Raw genomic sequence first — 25912 nt, forward strand, 5'->3', positions numbered from 1 at the left:
TCATAGCCCCCCTAGCATCAACATCTCAGGCAGATACACGTATATTCTGTCATCACATGTCTACTGGGGTCATCAACCCGAGGAAGACAAAACCGTCACTCCGAGAAGTTTATTTGCCACTTTCAGGAGAATCACCTGATCCACCACAGAATCAAATTAAGTGAAACTTAGGCCCCTACTGAATCATGTGCTTAGTTACACTGTGAAGACGATGTTGCCTCGTCGACAAGCTGTGATTCGCGTGGGAATACTCAGCGAGTCTTCTGATCAACTTCGGTCCTACTGTGAACAGCGGGCAGAGTGACGAGGAGAATGAAAGCCAACACATAGGCGGCGATGAGCAACCAGTTCATCCACACAGTGCCTGGGTTGGAAATAAAAAGGACATGTTAGTGACAGTGACAAAGGATGTGTTAGTGACAGACGCAGGGAACTGAGAGAACGAGAGTCCTCTATACCGGACAATGATAGCACGAGCATCTACGATATACAGGGCACTGAGAGAACGAGAGTCCTCTATACCGGACAATGATAGCACGAGCATCTACGATATACAGGGCACTGAGAGAACGAGAGTCCTCTATACCGGACAATGATAGCACGAGCATCTACGATATACAGGGCACTGAGAGAACGAGAGTCCTCTATACCGGACAATGATAGCACGAGCATCTACGATATACAGGGCACTGAGAGAACGAGAGTCCTCTATACCGGACAATGATAGCACGAGTATCTCCAATATACAGGGCACTGAGAGAACGAGTTTCCTCTACACTGGACACTGATAGTTCAAGTATAACCTATATACAATGCACTGAGAGGACAAGTGTCTCACCTATACCGGGTATTGACAAAACGGCAAGAAAGATCAGAGCAGCAATGTTGTTTTGCGTGGTCAGGCAGAGATTCGTGGTCCCTTCAGCCACAGGGTAGGATGTGTCACAGGCTGTCTCGTAGAAAAGGGGTCCAACACAAGCGCTCGAAAGGTCCACAAACCCATAGGACACATACATGGAGACTGAAAGAAATACAGACACACTTTAACGTAGCCCTCTCATGCCTGACCAGCATGTGTAGTTACCGTACACTTTCTATAGCCCCACAGATGACAAGATGCATGACGTAAAATACATTGTCAGCTGTAATACAGACACAAAGCTGAACAACACAGATGACAAGATGCATGACGTAAAATACATTGTCAGCTGTAATACAGAGTCACAAAGATGAACAACACAGATGACAAGATGCATGACGTAAAATACATTGTCAGCTGTAATACAGACACACAAAGCTGAACAACACAGATGACAAGATGCATGACGTAAAATACATTGTCAGACATACAAAGCTGAACAACACAGATGACAAGATGCATGACGTAAAATACATTGTCAACTGTAATACAGACACACAAAGCTGAACAACACAAATGACAAGATGCATGACGTAAAATACATTGTCAGACATACAAAGCTGAGCAACACAGATGACAAGATGCATGACGTAAAATACATTGTCAGCTGTAATACAGACACACAAAGCTGAACAACACAGATGACAAGATGCATGACGTAAAATACATTGTCAGACATACAAAGCTGAGCAACACAGATGACAAGATGCATGACGTAAAATACATTGTCAGCTGTAATACAGACACGCACAGCTGAACAACACAAATGACAAGATGCATGACGTAAAATACATTGTCAGCTGTAATACAGAGTCATAAAGATGAACAACACAGATGACAAGATGCATGACATAAAAATACATTGTCAGCTATAATACAGACACACAAAGCTGAACAACACAGATGACAAGATGCATGACGTAAAATACATTGTCAGACATACAAAGCTGAACAACACAGATGACAAGATGCATGACGTAAAATACATTGTCAGCTGTAATACAGACACAAAGCTGAACAACACAGATGACAAGATGCATGACGTAAAAAACATTGTCAGACATACAAAGCTGAACAACACAGATGACAAGATACATGACGTAAAATACATTGTCAGCTCTAATACAGACACGCACAGCTGAACAACACAGATGACAAGATGCATGACGTAAAATACATTGTCAGCTGTAATACAGACACACAAAGCTAAACAACACAGATGACAAGATGCATGACGTAAAATACATTGTCAGACATACAAAGCTGAACAACACAGATGACAAGATACATGACGTAAAATACATTGTCAGCTGTAATACAGACACACAAAGCTGAACAACACAGATGACAAGATGCATGACGTAAAATACATTGTCAGCTGTAATACAGACACACAAAGCTGAACAACACAGATGACAAGATGCATGACGTAAAATACATTGTCAGCTGTAATACAGACACACAAAGCTGAACAACACAGATGACAAGATGCATGACGTAAAATACATTGTCAGACATACAAAGCTGAACAACACAGATGACAAGATACATGACGTAAAATACATTGTCAGCTGTAATACAGACACACAAAGCTGAACAACACAGATGACAAGATGCATGACGTAAAATACATTGTCAGCTGTAATACAGACACACAAAGCTGAACAACACAGATGACAAGATGCATGACGTAAAATACATTGTCAGCTGTAATACAGACACACAAAGCTGAACAACACAGATGACAAGATACATGACGTAAAATACATTGTCAGCTGTAATACAGACACACAAAGCTGAACAACACAGATGACAAGATGCATGACGTAAAATACTTTGTCAGCTGTAATACAGACACACAAAGCTGAACAACACAGATGACAAGATGCATGACGTAAAATACATTGTCAGCTGTAATACAGACACACAAAGCTGAACAACACAGATGACAAGATGCATGACGTAAAATACATTGTCAGCTGTAATACAGACCTGCAAAAGCTGAACAACACAGATGACAAGATGCATGACGTAAAATACATTGTCAGCTGTAATACAGACACACAAAGCTGAACAACACAGATGACAAGATGCATGACGTAAAATACATTGTCAGCTGTAATACAGACACGCACAGCTGAACAACACAGATGACAAGATGCATGACGTAAAATACATTGTCAGCTGTAATACAGAGTCATAAAGATGAACAACACAGATGACAAGATGCATGACGTAAAATACATTGTCAGCTATAATACAGACACACAAAGCTGAACAACACAGATGACAAGATGCATGACGTAAAATACATTGTCAGACATACAAAGCTGAACAACACAGATGACAAGATGCATGACGTAAAATACATTGTCAGCTGTAATACAGACACACAAAGCTGAACAACACAGATGACAAGATGCATGACGTAAAAAACATTGTCAGACATACAAAGCTGAACAAAACAGATGACAAGATACATGACGTAAAATACATTGTCAGCTCTAATACAGACACGCACAGCTGAACAACACAGATGACAAGATGCATGACGTAAAATACATTGTCAGCTGTAATACAGACACACAAAGCTGAACAACACAGATGACAAGATGCATGACGTAAAATACATTGTCAGACATACAAAGCTGAACAACACAGATGACAAGATACATGACGTAAAATACATTGTCAGCTGTAATACAGCACGCACAGCTGAACAACACAAATGACAAGATGCATGACGTAAAATACATTTGTCAGCTGTAATACAGACACACAAAGCTGAACAACACAGATGACAAGATGCATGACGTAAAAATACATTTGTCAGCTGTAATACAGGCTTTACACAAAGCTGAACAACACAGATGACAAGATGCATGACGTAAAATACGTTGTCAGACATACAAAGCTGAACAACACAGATGACAAGATACATGACGTAAAATACATTGTCAGCTGTAATACAGACACACCACAAAGCTGAACAACACAGATGACAAGATGCATAACGTAAAATACATTGTCAGCTGTAATACAGACTTTACACAAAGCTGAACAACACAGATGACAAGATTCATGACGTAAAATACATTGTCAGACATACAAAGCTGAACAACACAGATGACAAGATACAAGACGTAAAATACATTGTCAGCTGTAATACAGACACGCACAGCTGAACAACACAGATGACAAGATGCATGACGTAAAATACTTTGTCAGCTGTAATACAGACACACAAAGCTGAACAACACAGATGACAAGATGCATGACGTAAAATACATTGTCAGACATACAAAGCTGAACAACACAGATGACAAGATGCATGACGTAAAATACATTGTCAGCTGTAATACAGACACACAAAGCTGAACAACACAGATGACAAGATGCATGACGTAAAATACATTGTCAGCTGTAATACAGACACACAAAGCTGAACAACACAGATGACAAGATGCATGACGTAAAATACATTGTCAGATGTAATACAGACACACAAAGCTGAACAACACATGTAGACGATACAAGCACCCACAAATATTGGAAAAGATATTCGGACACAAAAATGGCTCATGCACAACCACCGTTATACGCACAGACATTAACAACACATAGACATGAACGCACGCACATTAAACACGTGCAGACATTAAACACATGCAGATATCTAAACACATGCAAACGTTAAACGCACATATACATTACACACATGCAGACACTAAAGCCATGCAGACATTAAACACATACAGACATTACACGCACAGACATTACACGCACAGACATTAATCACGTGCAGACATTAAACACACATAGACATAATCGAGCCATTAAAAACATAGAGACATCAAAATCCATCTTAACCTATGCAGACATCAAACACACACAGACTCTAAACACACACATACATTAAACACAACCAGACACTAAACACACACAGACATTAAACACACACAGACACTAAACACACACAGACATTAAACACACACAGACACTAAACACACACAGACATTAAACACACACAGACACTAAACACACACAGACACTAAACACAGAAAGACATTAAAGACACAGACTCTAAACACACACAGACATTAATCATGTGCAGACATTAAACACACACAGACATTCAACACACGCAGACATTAAAGACACACAGACTCTAAACACGCACAGACATTAAACACACACAGACACTAAACACACAGACATTAAACACACGCAGACATTGAACACACACAGACACTAAACACACAGAGACATTAAAGACACACAGACTCTAAACACACAGACATTGAACACGTGCAGACATTAAACACACAGAGACATTAAACAAACACAGACATTAAACACAAACACACACACTAAACATGTGCAGACACTAAAAACACAGCCATAACAGACACACAAACTCTAAACACACAAGGACATTAAACACTTGCAGAAATTAAACACACAGGGACATTAAACACACAGGGACATTAAACACACAGACACTAAACACAGACATTAAAGACACAGAGACTTAAAAACGTGCAGACATTAAACACACACAGACATTAAACACACACACTCACTAAACACACAGACATTAAACACACACAGACGCTAAATACAGACAGACATTACACACACACACACTAAACACTCACAAACATTAAACACAAACAGACATAAAAGACGTGCAGACACTAAACACACACAGACACTAAACACACACAGACATTAAAGACACACATGCACTAAACACACTCTGGCATTAAACACACACAGACATTGAACACATACAGACTTTATACGCACACAGACACTAAACACATGCAGATATCAAACACACACACAGTTAACACACACAGAGATTAAACACAAACACACTAAACACACACAGACATGAAACACACAGAAACACTAAAAACACACAGATATTATACACCCAGAGACATTAAACACACACAGACATTAAACACACACACATTAAACATACACAGACATTTAACACACAGACATTAGACACACACAGACATTAAACACACAGAGACATTAAACGCACACAGACAGACACTAAACTCACACAGATATTAAACACGTGCAGCCTTTAAACACACACAGACACTAAACACAAAGAGACGTTAAACACACAGACACTAAACACACACAGACATTAAACACACACACATTAAACACACACAGACACTAGAGACACACATACACTAAACACACACAGACATTAAACACACAGAGACATTAAAGACACACACAGACATTAAACACATAGAGACATTAAAGATACACACACATTAAAGACACACAGACACTAAACACACACAGACATTACACACACTAAACACACACAGATTAACACACACACAGACTAAACACACAAAACATTAAACACACAGAGAGACATTAAACACACACAGACAGTAACACACACACAGGTAGACAGACACTGAACACACACAGACATTAAACACACACATACACTAAACACAAAGAGACGTTAAACCCATGCAGACATCTAATTAATATAGAAAAAAAACCTTTCCACATCCATACGAAAAGTCTGCTAAAAGCAGAGTCTATTTCACAAATGTGACCCTATCTCTATAAACTAGTGATGACCACAAACGGTGAGCGTATCCTGCTCCGCCTATGGCACACATGCAATCTCACATGTACAACCATGGGAACACTTGACGTAGTACAGGGGTGTTTTAGGGCATTCATGTGCGTCAGCATGACAATTTGTCTCTACTGTGATAGTCATAATTTTGTATCCACGAAGTTGGAAAACCTACCCGTTGACGGTGGCAGTATCCCAACTATCAGGAGTACCAGCCACAGACGGGAGACAATGGACAACCCATACTGCACGCACAGGAACAACTTGTGGCGGGTCTTCATGTAATCGGCAGCCCTGACATACAACCACAGTGAGTGAGTGAGTGAAACATCTCCTCTTGGATCACATCATAATGTTGAGGGAACTGATGTCTACTCCCCAGAGGCTGCACATGGCAAAGATGAAACACGCCGTGTTGCCATCAACCAAGGTACAATCACGGGGGCAGTTAAGATGCTTTCATCATCGAAAATATGTAACTGTACATTGCATAAAATTGCATTTAACAAAAGCTATTTGAAAATAACCCAAAATATACATATGCACAATGCACTCACTCTTTGCACGCTTTTTGACACCTGAAGTTCACACACCTGATATTGAAAATTGAAGAACTGTTGATTATTTTCTAACCACTGAATGTTGTAAAAAACACGTAAATTTCAAGCTAATTTTCGCGTACGTCATGCCGTGGTTTACAGAAAATCAGCGTCTTCGAGCCGTCGGTATGTTCGAGACTGGAATGGCCAAAAGTGGTCAGATATTTTGGTGTCCATCGAAACACGATCTCATCTCTATGGAGACGTTTTCAACATACTGGGAACACGTGAGATGTGCCTCGGACCTCGTGGCAGTCCACGTGTGAGGTCACTTCAGAAAAGACAACATCCTGCCCCGACGGCCTGCAATACATCCCAATCATGGTCCAACGTCACCGACAGGCACGTCTTGCCTGGTGCAGACAGCATCTACGATGCATGAGACAACATTGGAATGGTGTTTTGTTCACTGACGAGTCGAGATTTCATCCGGTCAGCTCAGGTGGCAGGGTAAGGGTGTACAGATGGCGAGGTGAACGGTATGCTAACTCGTGCGTTGTTCTACCGCGACAGTTTGGTCGCGACAGGGGTATGGTATGGGGGAGCATCACATCTCATTGTTGGACACAACTTCTCATTGTCAATGGCAAGTCTGACAGGTCTGTGATACTGGGTTGAGATTATTGAGCCTCATGTGCAGCCGGTCATTCAAGGGCAGAGTCGTAACTTCACTCTTCAGCAAGATAATGACCGTCCACATGTCGCTCCTGTTGAGACAGATTTCCTGAGACAGCAGAACATTCCGGTACTCCCCTGGCCAGCTGTGTCTGCGGGCCTGTCCCCTCTCGAGCACGCGCTTGGGATGAAATGAAGCTACGTTTACGTCAAGCGCAGAATCAGCCATTGCGCGTTAGCTGAATTGGGACAAACGTTGGTTCAGACATTGGAACATTCCCCAAGCTTTCTTCAATCACTTAGTGTCGTCTGCGCATGCGATCCTGAATATATGAACTGACTTTTGGCACCACATCTCTGCAAGGGCGTGTCACGATGCTTAGTGTCAAATCATACACATTTCGATATTATCCTGTCAAAGGTAAACAGTGATTACAGAAAACACCACAAATCGTGTTATGATGTTTTCTGCAGTAAAACATGTCATGACATCAACTATTGCACACTTACTTTATTCCAGTCGTATACATTATCCAATGGAATGATATCCTTCCAGAATGAAAAATGAGTGAATAAACACAATCAAAGTAACTAATTTAAACTAGTGCTGAAAAGAAACTATACACCGCAAAATATTACATGAAACTTCACCAACATAAAAATGAAGCGATATAATCATATTGAGCCATGTTACATACGCACAGACCCATTGGACCACATCCTTTCCGGGATCAAACGGCGAAACAAGTTAACGAATAGCCAGAACGTCGTAAAAAAACCAAAACGACTTTTCTGATGTAACACAAAATGCACGTGCATACTGACGGTATAAAACAGCCTACGCGACACGTGAGAAACACAGTAGTAAAAAACACACACAAAATATGCCACGTTTGAGGCAAATCGAGAGAGAGAGTTGTCGTAATGGCCGAACAATGAGCTAACCACACCGTCATTGCCAGAACCTTCAGCTGCACCCGGTTTATTGTCATCAGACTGATGCAACGACTAAGACAGACAGGCGATACGTCAGACAGGTCTAGGAGTGGTCGACCCTGTGTGACAACGGCCGGTGATGATCGCCACATCCGGACAATTCATCTGAGAAATCGTTTTGTAACGGCGACGTCAGCGACAGCGACGGCACTAGGACACCACGTATCAGTCGACATACAGTGTGCCACCGACTAAGAGAACGTGGTATTCGTTCACGTAGACCCTACCGGGGAGTGCATCTGATTCTTCAAAACCCATGTCGTCTACTGACATGTATATATTGTAATATGATCTCTCAAGTCACATTTGTATTTTTAGTCCTTAATATATCTGTAGAAGTGGAAACAGCCTAGTGTTATATCTGAATAAAATGCATGGTACTGTTCAGAAAAAGTGTCTTTGTTGTTTACCCACAGATCACTCGGAGTTTCTACCAGTTGAAGACGATTGCAGCTTCTACTAGTAGGATTGGAGTTTCTACCAGTTGAATTGGAAAATGTACTGGTAGAATCTCCGATTCAACCAGTCGAGACTACGATTACAATCTCTAGTAGTAGGATCGGAGATTCTACCAGTAGAGACTCCGATCGCAATCTCTACTGGTAGAGTCTCCGATAGCAATCTCTACTGATCGCAGTCTCTACCCTGACATATATATGCTTTTCTTTTCTTTTCAAGTTTGGTCAAACGCACTGTATATATTCATTTGAGCACTAGTTTCAGTACATCATTTATAAAAACAAGAGGTTAGGCCGTGCTCTGGGTGGTTAGAGGTCTGCATACCTAGCTAGAGGCCTGCCTATCTGGCTAGAGGTCTGCCTACCTGGCTAGAGGTCTGCCTATCTGGCTAGAGGTCTGCCTATCTGGCTAGAGGTCTTCCAATCTGGCTAGAGGTCTGCCTACCTGGCTAGAGGTCTGCCTATCTGGCTAGAGGTCTGCCTATCTGGCAAGAGGTCTGCCTATCTGGCTAGAAGTCTGCCTACCTGGCAAGAGGTCTTCCAATCTGGCTAGAGGTCTGCCTACCTGGCTTGAGGTCTGCCTATCTGGCTAGAGGTCTGCCTATCTGGCTAGAGGTCTGCCTACCTGGCTAGAGGTCTGCCTATCTGGCTAGAGGTCTGCCTATCTGGCTAGAGGTCTGCCTATCTGGCTAGAGGTCTGCCTATCTGGCTAGAAGTCTGCCTACCTGGCAAGAGGTCTGCCTATCTGGCTAGAGGTCTGCCTATCTGGCCAGTGGTCTGCCTACCTTGCTAGAGGTCTGCCTATCTGGCTAGAGGTTTATAAAAACAAGAGGTTAGGCCGTGCTCTAGGTTAGAGGTCTGCCTGTCTGCTACCTGGGAGTCTGCTTACCTGGTCTGCCTATCTGGCTAGAGGTCTGCCTACCTGGCTAGAGGTCTGCCTACCTGGCTAGAGGTCTGCCTATCTGGCTAGAGTTCTACCTACCTGGCTAGAGGTCTGCCTACCTGGCTAGAGGTCTGCCTACGTCTGCCTACCTGGCTAGAGGTCTGCCTATCTGGCTAGAGGTCTGCCTACCTGGCTAGAGTGAGAGATATGACGATGGTCCCCGCTGTGGCGTACACTCCCAGGTAGCTGGCGTCTTCCTAACATAAAAATGCACGGTACACATCACTGGCGAAAATATCTCAAACGTCCACGAGTACCTTTAATTTGGCTTAATGACGTCGATAATTAAATAAGTTCATGTATCTTCAGGTCGAAAATAGATGTTCAGACACAAATCTATGTGCCTCCGTGTTGACAACGAAAAAAGATCAAATACCTGTAATAGTCCACGTGCGTCCACATTGAAAATGAAAACAGCTGATAAGATACCTGTGATGATCTCTTGCCTTTCAGTTGCTCTCAACCTTACATCGAGCATACAGTACAACCAGAAATTATTGAGAATTTAAAGATTGTAATTTTTAAATAAAAATTCACTCATTACTCACGTATTAAATGTGAATATTAGCAGAACACAACTCCAGATTCAAAGACTGGTGAACAGGTAGTATTTTGTCAAGTAACCATGGGCAGCAATGCAGGCTTCAATGCGGCGGGGCATACTACTGATCAGAGAACCTAGAAAGTCGTGGTCCATGCTGTCCCAATATCGGACCACCTCTTCTTTCATTTCAGCAATATTTGTCAGATTTTTCTTATTGACACTTTCCTTCATAAGTCCCTAAACATTTTCTATTGGATTTAGGTCAGGGCTATAGCTTTGACAATGTAATAATGTCATGTTTTGGGTCCGAAACCAGGCCTGTGAATGCTCTGAACGATGTTTTGAGTCGTTGTCCTGCTGGAAAATTCAAACATTTCGTAAGAACACGTGAGCAGACGGAAGTAAATGTCCCTCGAGAATATCTGTGTACCGCTCACTGTTCATATTCCCTTCAAATACACAGAGGGGCGTTGCCCCTAACACAGATATGCCGCCCCAAACGTTAAATTTCGGACTGTACTTTGGGCGCTGATACAAAGGTTTTTCAGTTTGTTTGGTCCAGAATCTCAGTGTATTAGGAAACGGCCACATAGAATTTTCATCTGAGAAAATCACATTGTCCCAGTTAAAATTTCTATGCTGTCAGCACCAGTTCAACATTCCATCCTTTTGTACAGGTTTCATGATCGGTGATGGAATTCCTCGACTTTTCTGCCAACCCTTTGCATGCAGCTCAGTTTTGATTGTCTCCTTACATACAGCCACAGTTCCTCTATCAATCATATCCAGCCTTAAGTTTTCTAAACTCCTTTGTTTGTTTTTAGAAACAAGAGTACCAAGCCGCCTCCTGTCTCCGACAATCAATTTTCGGGGCCTACCTGCGCCTGACTGCTGCTCAGTGTCATATCCATTTGCAATATTTTTCAAAGCACGATAAACAGTTGACAAAGGGATGCCTGTTCTACTTGAAATCGCTTTAGCTGATCTGATGTCCTTGTTATAATACTCTTAAATCAACTTCCTCTTCTCTAAATCATCCTTACTGAGGATCACTGAAAATGTCGTCTGCTAGCAAGTAAACAAATGGGGGTAACTCTTCACAGACTAATGAGAAAGGATTAACGGAGTTGTGTCTGTTGACTGAAACCAAGCACTTGATAGCTGGTCAAGGTTGTTTATACTACAAATCCAATTAAACATATTCCTATAATCCTCAATAAGTTCTGGTCATACAAAATATGATCAGACACACGTACCTGTGATATTCTATGTCCTCTTGAGTTGACATCGAGCATTGGTGATTCTACACATATACCTGTAATGTTCCATGTACTTTCAAACTGACATCGAGCATTAATGATCCTGCATATATACCTGTAATATTCTTTGTGTTTACACCGAGCACTGATTATTCTACACATATACCTGCGATATTCCATGTGCTTTCAAGTTGACATCGAGCATAGATGACCAAGCATCACGTGTACCCGTTGACACTCCATAGGCTACAGCAATCTGCCAAAATCTTGGATTTCTGAAAACATGTATTTTCTAATCTTTAACTTATGCAAGATTAAACAAGCAGCTTTGCATGTATTATGTATATCCCAGTTCCGTATCGTTCCGTTTTAGTTAGGTGATGTACAAGAAAATGTCGACGTTTAGTAGGAAACAAATAACCACGAAGAGTTGTTACAATCAGTCAAAATGGAAATACAGGAAGCATTACAGAAACGTATGCTCACATTCACCTAAACTCGGAGCACTTCGTTTTGGATGAACATTATGAAAGAAATATTTTTCGACATTTGCATCTGCGATAGGTGCCTATTAATTAATCTATCGTGTCGAATAGCTTTATTTTAGCCAAAAAAAACGCGACATTTTTCGCAGCGAATAGAGAGTAGCCAGACTCGAAACTTTGCTGTCGTAGACGAACCATCATCAGTGTTAACAAACGGTTCCAACAAGCTGGCTAGTCATTTGAGAATCCCCGATGTGGAAGGCTCACAACCACGCAGGAACATGGCACAACAGGACACTACACCTACACGATAAGTTCCTTACGCTGACGTCACCATCACCAACAGCGTTAGGTCATAGTAGCATGATCTCAGTGAGAACTGTTAGGCTATGCGACTACTGTTTAACGATATTAGTCCCTAGCTCCCAGACATGCCGCCTGTGGAACACGTACAGTGTCTTGTTGACAGACATGCCGCCTGTAGAACACGTACAGTGTCTTGTTGACAGGCACACCGCCTGTGGAACACGTACAGTGTCTTGTTGACAGGCACACCGCCTGTGGAACACGTACAGTGTCTTGTTGACAGGCACATTGCCTGTGGAACACGTACAGTGTCTTGTTGACAGACATGCCGCCTGTGGAACACGTACAGTTGAATTTCTCTAGGAGACAGCGAGTTCTGGCTTAGATCGCTTAAATAGCAGTCGTATATTATAAGTAAAATGCCACCTCTTCTTGACACGAAATGTCAATATGTAAAGCCATATTCAGACACTGCATGTGTTTGCCTGCCACATCACTCACATCCGGTTTTACATGCGATATACACTATTAAATGATAACCAACCAAATGAAGGTATGTTTTTGTTACTTGGAAAAGAAAGACATGGGTGTGTAATGTCCTGTGTACGTCAGTATAGATATTATATGTCCTAAGAGTGGTTGAGTTACGCATCTTACTTGACAAGCAGCCTGAGTCCCTCTCTGTAGTTGGGTCGCGGTATAGCGGCCGACACGCTGGGCGGTTTGGGCGGCGTGTTTGGGAAATAAACCAACATCACCAGAAACAGCAAGGCACATACGCCGAAGGCTGAAGCATACACCATTCACATTCAGTTTCTTTAACATTTAGATGTGATCAAAAGTAACAATGAAACTGCCACATAAGCAATGTTGAGACACAACAGCACTACAACATTATTACAGAAAAGTGTACAACAGAAACGCGACATTACAATAACATCACTACAACAACATCACAACAGCATATAACAGCAACACAACACTATTACAACAGCATGTAAGAACATCACGACATTATACAACAGCATGTAACAGCACCACAACATTACATAACAGCATGTAACAGCACCACAACATTACATAACAGCATGTAACAGCACCACAACATTACATAACAGCATGTAACAGCACCACAACATTACATAACAGCAACAGACACAAAACATGTAACAGCACAGCACCACGACATTATACAACAGCATGTAACAGCACCACAACATTACATAACAGCATGTAACAGCACCACAACATTATACAACAGCATGTAACAGCACCACAACATTACATAACAGCATGTAGCAGCACCACGACATTACACAACAGCATGTAACAGCACCACAACATTACATAACAGCATGTAAAATCACCACAACATTACATAACAGCATGTAGCAGCACCACGACATTATACAAAAGCATGTAACAGCACCACAACATTACATAACAGCATGTAACAGCACCACAACATTATACAACAGCATGTAACAGCACCACAACATTACATAACAGCATGTAAAATCACCACAACATTACATAACAGCACCACAACAGTATTACAACAGTATATAAAGACGGTTGATAGAGGCAGTCGCAATAGCGTTTTTGAAGGGTCAGCTATGTATATCTTTATGTCGAACCCCGAGTGACGAGCCAACATGTTTACCACTATCCCACCTAGCTTCTAGACTAAAGCACATCACGGTGTTTCTACTGCATACAGTGAATGTGAATTTGTAGATACACAGTGAAAACATACAGAACATTTCAAATACTTGTGAGTGGGTTATATTGTTTCTGTTTGTGGTCAAGTAGTGGACAATGGTGTGCATGTTACTACATTTGCACATGGTGTAAAATTGGTCATCTCACATCATCTCACATCATCTCACATCATATCACATCAGACCCGTGAAGATCCGGGGTAGAATAGGTCTTCAGCAACCCATGTGCTTGCCATAACAAGGCGACTATCTTGTCGTAAGAGGCGACTAACGGGATCGGGTGGTCAGTTTCGCTGACTTGGTTGACAACTGTCATCGGTTCCCAATTGCGCAGATCGATGCTCATGCTGTTGATCACTGGATTGTCTGGTCCAGACTCGATTATTTACAAACCGCCGCCATATAGCTGGAATATTGCTGAGTGCGGCGTAAAACTAAACTCACTCACTCACTCACTCACTCACTCATATCACATCATCTCACATCATCGCTCACTACATGACCCATTACAACTCAGACGTCACTACATGGCAGCATCTCATATTATTTATATCACACATATCATATTATATATCAAATCATCTCATATTATATATCACATCAAATCACATTATATATCACATCATCTCACATTGTATATCACATCATACCACATTATATATCACATCATTTCATATTGTATATCACATCATATCACATTATACATCATATCACCTCACATTTTATATCATATCACATTATACGTCACATCATCTCATATTATATATCATATCACATAACATTATACATCACATCATATCACATTATACATCACGTCATCTCACATTTTATATCATATCACATTATACGTCACATCATCTCACATTATATATCACATCATACCACATTATACGTCACATCATCTCACATAATATATCATATATCACATTGTACGTCACATCATCTCACATTCTATATATCACATCATCTCAAACCCGGTGAATCGGTCACTTTTAATTTTGTAGCGGTCCTTAAACTGCCATTTAAGTACGGTTTTGATGATCTCTCAGCCAATCAGAATCGAATATCGATCAATGCCGTGCTAGAATTTCGAATACACTTGTAAATTAGTATTTGTTTCTTCGTGGGTCTCACATCGAGTTCTTTTGCAAACAGATTTCAAATTAACTTATACTTTTTCACCTATAAGACTTCAGGTCACGCTGATAACATAAATTGTTTCTATGTCGCTTTGTGTTTCAGTGGGCCGCAGGTCAATAACGCCGAAAAATCTTGTAGATGTTTCTACCTCAGGGTGGGCCTTAAAAAACGACGGTGGCGATCTCCAACCAATAACAAGTGTATAACATAAAACCAGCTTTACTTACGCTCAGTTGGGCGGCAATGTAGAGTCACTCACAACACCAGGTTCACTTACATCCAGATGGGGGCCACTGTACAGTCACTCACAACACCTGGTTCACTTACATCCAGATGGGGGGCACTGTACAGTCATTCACAACACCAGGTTCACTTACATCCAGCTGCCTGGCACTGTACAGTCACTCACAACACCAGGATCACTTACATCCAGATGGGGGGCACTGTACAGTCACTCACATCACCAGGTTCACTTACATCCAGATGGGGGGCACTGTACAGTCACTCACATCACCAGGTTCACTTACATCCAGATGGGGGGCACTGTACAGTCACTCACAACACCAGGTTCACTTACATCCAGATGGGGGGCACTGGGGGCACTGTACAGTCACTCACAACACCAGGGCACTGTTCACAACACCAGGTTCACTTACATCCAGATGGGGGGCACTGTACAGTCACTCACAACACCAGGTTCACTTACATCCAGATGGGGGGCACTGTACAGTCACTCACATCACCAGGTTCACTTACATCCAGATGGGGGGCACTGTACAGTCACTCACATCACCAGGTTCACTTACATCCAGATGGGGGGCACTGTACAGTCACTCACAACACCAGGTTCACTTACATCCAGCTGGGTGGCACTGTACAGTCACTCACATCACCAGGTTCACTTACATCCAGATGGGGGCACTGCACTGTACAGTCACTCCACATCACCAGGTTCACTTACATCCAGATGGGGGGCACTGTACAGTCATTCACAACACCAGGATCACTTACATCCAGATGGGGGGCACTGTACAGTCACTCACAATACCAGGTTCACTTACATCCAGATGGGGGGCAACGTACAGTCACTCACAACACCAGGTTCACTTACATCCAGCTGGGTGGCACTGTACAGTCACTCACATCACCAGGTTCACTTACATCCAGATGGCGGGCACTGTACAGTCACTCACAACACCTGGTTCACTTACATCCAGCTGGGTGGCACTGTACAGTCATTCACAACACCAGGATCACTTACATCCAGCTGCCTGGCACTGTACAGTCACTCACATCACCAGGTTCACTTACATCCAGATGGCGGGCACTGTACAGTCACTCACAACACCTGGTTCACTTACATCCAGCTGGGTGGCACTGTACAGTCATTCACAACACCAGGATCACTTACATCCAGCTGCCTGGCACTGTACAGTCACTCACATCACCAGGTTCACTTACATCCAGATGGGGGGCACTGTACAGTCACTCACATCACCAGGTTCACTTACATCCAGATGGGGGGCACTGTACAGTCACTCACAATACCAGGTTCACTTACATCCAGCTGGGTGGCACTGTACAGTCACATCACCAGGTTCACTTACATCCAGATGGGGGGCACTGTACAGTCACTCACAATACCAGGTTCACTTACATCCAGATGGGGGGCAATGTACAGTCACTCACATCACCAGGTTCACTTACGTCCAGCTGGGTGGCACTGTACAGTCACTCACAATACCAGGTTCACTTACATCCAGATGGGGGGCAACGTACATACACTCACATCACCAGGTTCACTTACATTCAGCTGCCCGGCAATGTACAGAGACTCACATCACCAGGTTCACTTACATCCAGCTGGGTGGCAATGTACAGTCACGCACAACACCAGGTTCACTTACATCCAGCTGCCCGGCAATGTAGAGTCACTCACATTACCAGGTTAACTTACATCCAGCTGGGTGGCAATGTACAGTCACTCACAACACCAGGTTCACTTACATCCAGCTGGGTGGCAACGTACAGTCACTCACATAACCAGGTTCACTTACATCCAGCTGGATGGCAATGTACAGTCACTCACAACACCAGGTTCACTTACATCCAGCTGGGTGGCAACGTACAGTCACTCACATAACCAGGTTCACTTACATCCAGCTGGGTGGCAATGTACAGTCTCTCACAACACCAGGTTCACTTACTTCCGTAGTTGTAGTACATGATGTTTTGTCTTTGAATTTCTATTACTTCATCTGGAGAAAAAGAGTGCATAGCATACAATGTATAGTATACATGCATATTACAATAGTGGGTAGATATGTTGAGGCTTACATACTTATATCACGGCTACGAATACAAGTGCCGTGTGTTAGTCCACAAAGATCACTTAAACTACCAACCATAAGTCTTTACAGTCATTATGTCGCAATTATTATTCAGCACTAACACAAAATATCAACAGTTAATGATGCCTTATGACTGAATCTCGATATACAAAATATAGCTATGTCAAACATACCCTCGCAAAGCAACGACGCCTGTGTGAAGCTGACATTCCTGAAACACAGCAGTGACACATTTTACACCCGGTTCACTTGGTGGCGACTAGCATTGCATCAATACACCTGGTTCACTTGGTGGCGACTAGCATGGCATCAATACACCTGGTTCACTTGGTGGCGACTAGCATGGCATCAATACACCCGGCTCACTTGGTGGCGACTAGCATGGCATGAATACACCTGGTTCACTTGGTGGCGACTAGCATGGCATGAATACACCTGGTTCACTTGGTGGCGACTAGCATGGCATCAGTCCACCTGGTTCACTTGGTGGCGACTAGCATGGCATCAATACACCTGGTTCACTTGGTGGCGACTAGCATGGCATCAATACACCTGGTTCACTTGGTGGCGACTAGCATGGCATCAATACACCTGGTTCACTTGGTGGCGACTAGCATGGCATCAATACACCTGGTTCACTTGGTGGCGACTAGCATGGCATCAATACACCCGGCTCACTTGGTGGCGACTAGCATGGCATCAATACACCCGGCTCACTTGGTGGCGACTAGCATGGCATCAATACACCCGGCTCACTTGGTGGCGACTAGCATGGCATCAATACACCCGGCTCACTTGGTGGCGACTAGCATGGCATCAATACACCTGGTTCACTTGGTGGCGACTAGCATGGCATCAATACACCTGGTTCACTTGGTGGCGACTAGCATGGCATCAATACACCTGGTTCACTTGGTGGCGACTAGCATGGCATCAATACACCTGGTTCACTTGGTGGCGACTAGCATGGCATCAATACACCCGGCTCACTTGGTGGCGACTAGCATGGCATCAATACACCCGGCTCACTTGGTGGCGACTAGCATGGCATCAATACACCCGGCTCACTTGGTGGCGACTAGCATGGCATCAATACACCTGGTTCACTTGATGGCGACTAGCATGGCATCAGTCCACCTGGTTCACTTGGTGGCGACTAGCATGGCATCAATACACCTGGTTCACTTGGTGGCGACTAGCATGGCATCAATACACCTGGTTCACTTGGTGGCGACTAGCATGGCATCAATACACCTGGTTCACTTGGTGGCGACTAGCATGGCATCAATACACCTGGTTCACTTGGTGGCGACTAGCATGGTATGAGTACGACCCATGTTGTAATTAAGACCAGGAAGTAACGTCAGGTAAACATGTCATTGTTATCAGAGTATAATTTACAGTTACACGTTTTGAGTGATGTTAACGCCCTGCTCAGTATTCAAGCAACAGGAAGGGCTTCCTGTTCTGATACTTGTCTGATCCATACAACCCACTAATGTATATTGCAAACAATTCTCCTGGAGAAATGAGCAAAGCACCCATTAAGCTGGACTGTGGACAAATACCTGGAGATGTTTGTGAAGGTACAGTTGTCTGGCGTCATCTCAGGTACTACTTGGGGTCCTGAAACAGACAAAACATACATTGACGTTTGCGAAGGTGTCAGGTGTCATCTCAGACACGTTGTCTGGCGCGTAGAGTTGTTGAGGCTTGTTGTGTAATAAGTAGGGTTATTGAGGCTTGTTGTCTAATGGGTAGGGTTAGTGAGGCTTGTTGTCTAATGGGTAGCGTTAGTGATGCTTGTTGTCTAATGGGTAGGGTTAGTGAGGCTTATTGTCTAATGGGATGAGTTAGTGAGGCTTGTTTTCTAATGGGTAGGGTTAGTGAGGCTTGTTGTCTAATTGGTAGGGTTAGTGAGGCTTGTTTTCTAATGGGTTGAGTTAGTGAGGCTTGTTTTCTAATGGGTAGGGTTAGTGAGGCTTGTTGTCTAATGGGTTGAGTTAGTGAGGCTTGTTGTCTAATGGGTTGAGTTAGTGAGGCTTGTTGTCTAATGGGTTGAGTTAGTGAGGCTTGTTGTGAGGTGTAGAGTTGTTGAGGCACTCTTACCGATGTAGAAAGCAGCAGTGATACCAAGACCTACGACGACGGCCATGACAGTTGATGCTGTCGTTCTCTGCGTTGCGGGGAACCACACCGACGACACTTTAGGAACGGCCCCCATTGCGATGGGTCCGGCTAACCCGTTCAGTATCTGGCACAGGTGGACTAGCCTTGAGGAAACCGGATATGGAAACATTTATTGAAATAACAAGAAATGAAGGTCGCATTTCGATCAAATTGACATGAGCATCTGCATGTTCTTCGTAACCCCCAACACTAGTCCGGCCGGAATATCCCAGGTCCCTGGAATCAGTGATCCATAAGCCAAGCACTAGTCCGGCCGGAATCTCCCAGGTCCCTGGAATCAGTGATCCATAACCCACGCACTAGTCCGGCCGGAATCTCCCAGGTCCCTGGAATCAGTGATCCATAACCCACGCACTAGTCCGGCCGGAATCTCCCAGGCCCCCGGAATCAGTGATCCATAACCCAGGCACTAGCCCTGCCGGAATCTCCCGGGTCCCTGGAATCAGTGATCCATAACCCACGCACTAGTCCGGCCGGAACCTCCCAGGTCCCTGGAATCAGTGATCCATAACCCACGCACTAGTCCGGCCGGAATCTCCCAGGTCCCTGGAATCAGTGATCCATAACCCACGCACTAGTCCGGCCGGAACCTCCCAGGTCCCTGGAATCAGTGATCCATAACCCACGCACTAGTCCGGCCGGAATCTCCAAGGTCCCTGGAATCAGTGATCCATAACCCAGGCACTACTCCGGCCGGAATCTACCGGGTCCCTGGAATCAGTGATCAATAACTCACGCACCAGTCCGGCCGGAACCTCCCAGGTCCCTGGAATCAGTGATCCATAACCCAGGCACTACTCCGGCCGGAATTTCCCGGGTCCCTGGAATCAGTGATCCATAACCCACGCACTAGTCCGGCCGGAATCTCCCGGGTCCCTGGAATCAGTGAACCATAACTCACGCACTAGTCCGGCCGGAATCCCCCGGGTCCCTGGAATCAGTGATCCATAACCCACGCACCATTCCGGCCGGAACCTCCCGGGTCCCTGGAATCAGTGATCCATAACCCACGCACCAGTCCGACCGGAATCTCCCGGGTCCCTGGAATCAGTGATCCATAACCCACGCACTAGTCCGGCCGGAACCTCCCGGGTCCCTGGAATCAGTGACCCATAACCCACGCACTAGTCCGGCCGGAACCTCCCAGGACCCTGGAATCAGTGATCCATAACCCACGCACTAGTCCGGCCGGAATCTCCCAGGTCCCTGGAATCAGTGATCCATAACCCAGACACCAGTCCGGCCGGAATCTCCTGGAATCAGTGATCCATAACCCAGGTCCCTGGAATCAGTGATCCATAACCCACGCACTAGTCCGGCCGGAACCTCCCGGGTCCCTGGAATCAGTGATCCATAACCCACGCACTAGTCCGGCCGGAACCTAGGTCCCGGAATCAGTGATCCATAACCCACGCACTAAGCCGGTCGGAACCTCCCAGGTCCCTGGAATCAGTGATCCATAACCCACGCACTAGTCCGGCCGGAACCTCCCAGGTCCCTGGAATAACCCAGTGATCCGGCCGGAACCATTCAGGTCCCTGGAATCAGTGATCCATAACCCTCGCACTAGTCCGGCCGGAACCTCCCAGGTCCCTGGAATCAGTGATCCATAACCCACGCACTAGTCCGGCCGGAATCTCCCAGGTCCCTGGAATCAGTGATCCATAACCCACGCACTAGTCCGGCCGGAACCTCCCGGGTCCCTGGAATCAGTGATCCATAACCCACGCACTAGTCCGGCCGGAATCTCCCATGTCCCTGGAATCAGTGATCCAAAAACAGCATTGCAACACTCCTACCCTGTCTTTTCCAGCAGGGAAGAGGGTGGCAAAACCTTTGTCATATAGTGGCAAAACCCCTTTCATATAGTGGCAAAACCCCTGTCATATAGTGGCAAAACCCCTCATATAGTGGCAAAACCCCTTTCATATAGTGGCAAAACCCCTGTCATATAGTGAAAAAAAACCTGTCATGAAGTGGCAAACCCCCTGTCATATAGTGGCAAAACCTCTGTCCTATAGTGGCAAAACCCCTTTGATATAGTAAAAAAAACCCTGTCATATTGTGGCAAAACCCCTTTCATATAGTGGCAAAACCCCTGCCATATAGTGGCAAAACCCCTGTCATATAGTGGCAAAACCCCTTTCATATAGTGAAAAAACCCCTGTCATGAAGTGGCAAAACCCCTGTCATATAGTGGCAAAACCCCTGTCATATAGTGACAAAACCCCTGTCATATAGTGGCAAAACCCCTGTCATATAATGGCAAAACCCCTGTCATATAGTGACAAAACCCCTGTCAAAACCCCTGTCATATAGTGGCAAAACCCCTGTCATATAATGGCAAAACCCCTGTCCTATAAGTGGCAAAACCCCTGTCATATAGTGGCAAAACCCCTGTCATATAGTGGCAAAACCCCTGTCATATAGTGGCAAAACCCCTGTCATATAGTGGCAAAACCCCTGTCATATAGTGGCAAAACCCCTGTCATAAAGTGGCAAAACCCCTGTCATATAGTGGAAAAACCCCTGTCATATAGTGGCAAAACCCCTGTCATATACAGTCCAGTTTACGATTTCGTCTTTATTATGAGCATGTTCTTTCTTTGTTTAAACCACTATCAAATAGTTAAGATATCAAGTTTCACTTAATGCTTAAAATGCACAATGCCTCCATAATGGCGAATGTGCTATTCCCGACTCGTGAGTTGTTAGTGCTGCCTAGTGGAGGAGCTTCGTGATAACGTGTATCTGTAACAAAGGGTGTTCCTTACGCTGTGAAGGCTGGGGGATCCTTGTACACACATCTGAGGCCTGTCCCAAGTGCCACGAGTCCCGCGGCTCCCAGACAAGACACGCGAAGGCCTGCAACAACGTCCACACTCACTTTCATCGGTGGGAGCATTGACGGCTTCATGGAGAAAAGGATGTGTAATCTGATTTCTTGAAATATCTTCAACAACAATTATTATTACGAACAGGTTGTATGTTCAATGTATTATACGGAAGGAATCAAAAGTAATTCCACAGTGTATGTTTTAGATTCTCATGTTCACGTGGATATTAGGCAATTACTGAATCCCACGTGTCGGTACCATGATACCAAAACAATCATATGGTACCATGATACTAAACAATCTTATAGTACCATGATATTAAATAATCCCATAGTACCATGATAGTAAGCAATCTTATAGTACCATGATACTAAACAATCCTATAGTACCATGATACTAAACAATATTATAGTACCATGATACCAAACAATCTTATAGTACCATGATACTAAACAATCCTATAGTACCATGATACTAAACAATATTATAGTACCATGATACCAAACAATCTTATAGTACCATGATACTAAACATTCGTATAGTACCATGATACTAAACAATATTATAGTATCATGATACCAAACAATCTTATAGTACCATGATATTAAACAATCCTATAGTACCATGATACTAAATAACCCTATAGTACCATGATACTAAACAATCCTATAGTACCATGATACTAAACAATCCTATAGTACCATGATACCAAACAATCTTATAGTACCATGATATTAAACAATCCTAAAGTTCCATGTTACTAAATAACCCTATAGTACCATGATACTAAACAATCCTATAGTACCATGATACTAAACAATCTTATAGAACCATGATACTAAACAATCTTATAGTACCATGATACTAAACAATCGTATAGTACCATAATTAACATTCATATAGTACAATGACACTAAGCATTCGTATAGTACCATGATATTAAACAATCGTATAGCACCATGGTACTAAACAATCCTATAGCACCATGGTACTAAGCAATTTTATGGTACCATGATACTAAACAATCTTATAGAACCATGATGCTAAACAATCGTATAGTACCATGATACTAAGCATTCTTATAGGACCATACTTAACAATCATATAGTACCATGATACTAAACAATCCTATAGTACCATGGTACTAAACAAACCAATAGTACCGACACTAAACAATCTTATAGTACCATGATACTAAGCAATCTTATAGTACCATGATGCTAAACAATATTATAGTACCATGATACTAAATAATCCCATAGTACCATGATACTAAACAATCTTATAGTACCATGATACTTAACAATCCTATAGAACCATGGTACTATAGGATTGTTTGGTACCATGATACTAAGCAATTTTATAGTACCATGATGCTAAACAATCGTATAGTACCACAATACGTAGCATTCTTATAGTACCATGATACTAAACAATCGCATAGTACCATGATACCAAAACAATCCTATAGTACCATGATACTAAACAATCGTATAGTACCATGATACTAAACAATCTTATAGAGACATGATACTAAGCAATTTTATAGTACCTATTTTCGTGAAATTCCTTCTTGAAATTTAGGACAACAATTGAATCGAGTTCTTTCAAATTTTGCACATGCATGTGACATGTTAAACAGTGTAAGAAAATATCAAATTATATGCTCAATCTACTAAAATACATAAGAAATTCACGAAAAATGATTGGAGATAGAACACTTGACCAAAGAAAATCGTGATTTTTCTCAAAACCAAAGTGTTCTAAATGTCAGAAACAAAGCTAAAACTCAGCTTTATCTTCACCATGTGGACGTTTCATTGCTGTTTCTTTGTTACCATGTTGTATTTTTGTCGTTTAAACCTGTTTTACTTTCATAAGGAGCATATTTAATTAAGTAAAGCAGAAATAAGAACAGAGTTAAAATGTTCCATTTCCTTGATAAAAATTACTTCCAAATTGGTTAATCTCAATGTCACGTGATCAAATTGTGCTTGCTCATTGGTCAACTGACAACATAGAACACTCGAAAACTAACAACATGTGATTTTTCATGGAGATAGAACAAAGTTTGTGTTTGAAAAAAACACTTTCAAGGCCAGATAGCACTGTAAACAGTTGCAGGAGTAATAGATTATGCTCTAAAACCTACCCCGAACATACTAACTCTAATTTTGTCAAAACTAGACTTAGAACACTCTGGTTTTCAGGCAACTATAATTTATGCTGGACTAAGACGTAGTCACGGTGATGATTGCAACCTTTGCTGTCCAGCAGCCACGACCAGAGGAGAGCCGTGGGGATGTAGGTAATGGGTCCCCAGTTGGCGAACAGGGCTATTGTCCCATCCGTCCATCCGTAGGCTTGTTCAGTAGCAGCAGCTATTGGACCCCACTGTATCCACACGGCGGCCTGGAGGGAGTTCAGCAGGGAAAACACCATCAGGATGTACCAACGCCGCTTATACACGTGCAGATCACGTGCCTCGGGGACACTGGTGACGTCACTGACTTCTGTGGCTGATGACTTGTCCATATCACTGGTTGCCATGGTTGCCAAATTCTTGAATATACAAATTTATGTAGACATCTCTGACTTAGCATAAAGAAAATCTTGCTCTTGATTTGAGTCACATTCGTCAACTGACAGAGAGTCAGACAATGCCCCAAACTGGAAGGGTTATGTATCTATCGTGTATGTCGCGTAATTTGGAAAACACAAAAAACGATTAAAATGCTTCTTAAACCTCTGAAATATTTTATAACAACTTGTAAGCTCGAACATAAAGTTGTATGGAATTGTAGAACACTCTGTAACATGTATGTTACACATATATTGTGTTAACTGATAATGGTGGCTACATACCATCTTCACTCAGTGGCAGCTTTGTTACACACAATGGTCACTTGTGAAAACGTAT

The 25912-nt window shown here is 43.1% G+C and overlaps 1 protein-coding gene across 1 annotated transcript; it reads right to left on the bottom strand.

Moving 5' to 3' along the window:
- Positions 1 to 94: 94 nt before the first annotated feature.
- LOC124270286 (solute carrier family 49 member 4-like) lies at positions 95 to 25912 on the bottom strand. The gene is made up of 13 exons (XM_046705327.1): positions 25858 to 25912; positions 25254 to 25554; positions 22930 to 23020; positions 20075 to 20238; positions 19534 to 19591; positions 18139 to 18176; positions 17822 to 17872; positions 13411 to 13540; positions 12129 to 12237; positions 10289 to 10356; positions 6724 to 6842; positions 839 to 1021; positions 95 to 364 (listed from the first exon to the last, which is right to left on the bottom strand). The coding sequence occupies exons 1-13, from the start codon at positions 25858 to 25860 to the stop codon at positions 252 to 254; spliced, it is 1428 nt and encodes a 475-aa protein (XP_046561283.1). The 5' UTR covers positions 25861 to 25912; the 3' UTR covers positions 95 to 251.

This window comes from Haliotis rubra, unplaced genomic scaffold, assembly GCF_003918875.1.
Source record: "Haliotis rubra isolate DU_JTF1 unplaced genomic scaffold, ASM391887v1 Scf1501, whole genome shotgun sequence".
Lineage (NCBI taxonomy): Eukaryota > Metazoa > Mollusca > Gastropoda > Lepetellida > Haliotidae > Haliotis > Haliotis rubra.

What these genes read in the sequence shown, in the direction of transcription:
- LOC124270286 (XM_046705327.1), bottom strand. An exon ending in AAGCACATGGAATATCGCAG is followed by an intron (nt 10,357 to 12,128) that starts GTATATGTGTAG and finishes TTTTTATGTTAG; the next exon opens with GAAGACGCCAGCTACCTGGG. An exon ending in GATACTGCCACCGTCAACGG is followed by an intron (nt 1,022 to 6,723) that starts GTAGGTTTTCCA and finishes TATTTCTTTCAG; the next exon opens with TCTCCATGTATGTGTCCTAT.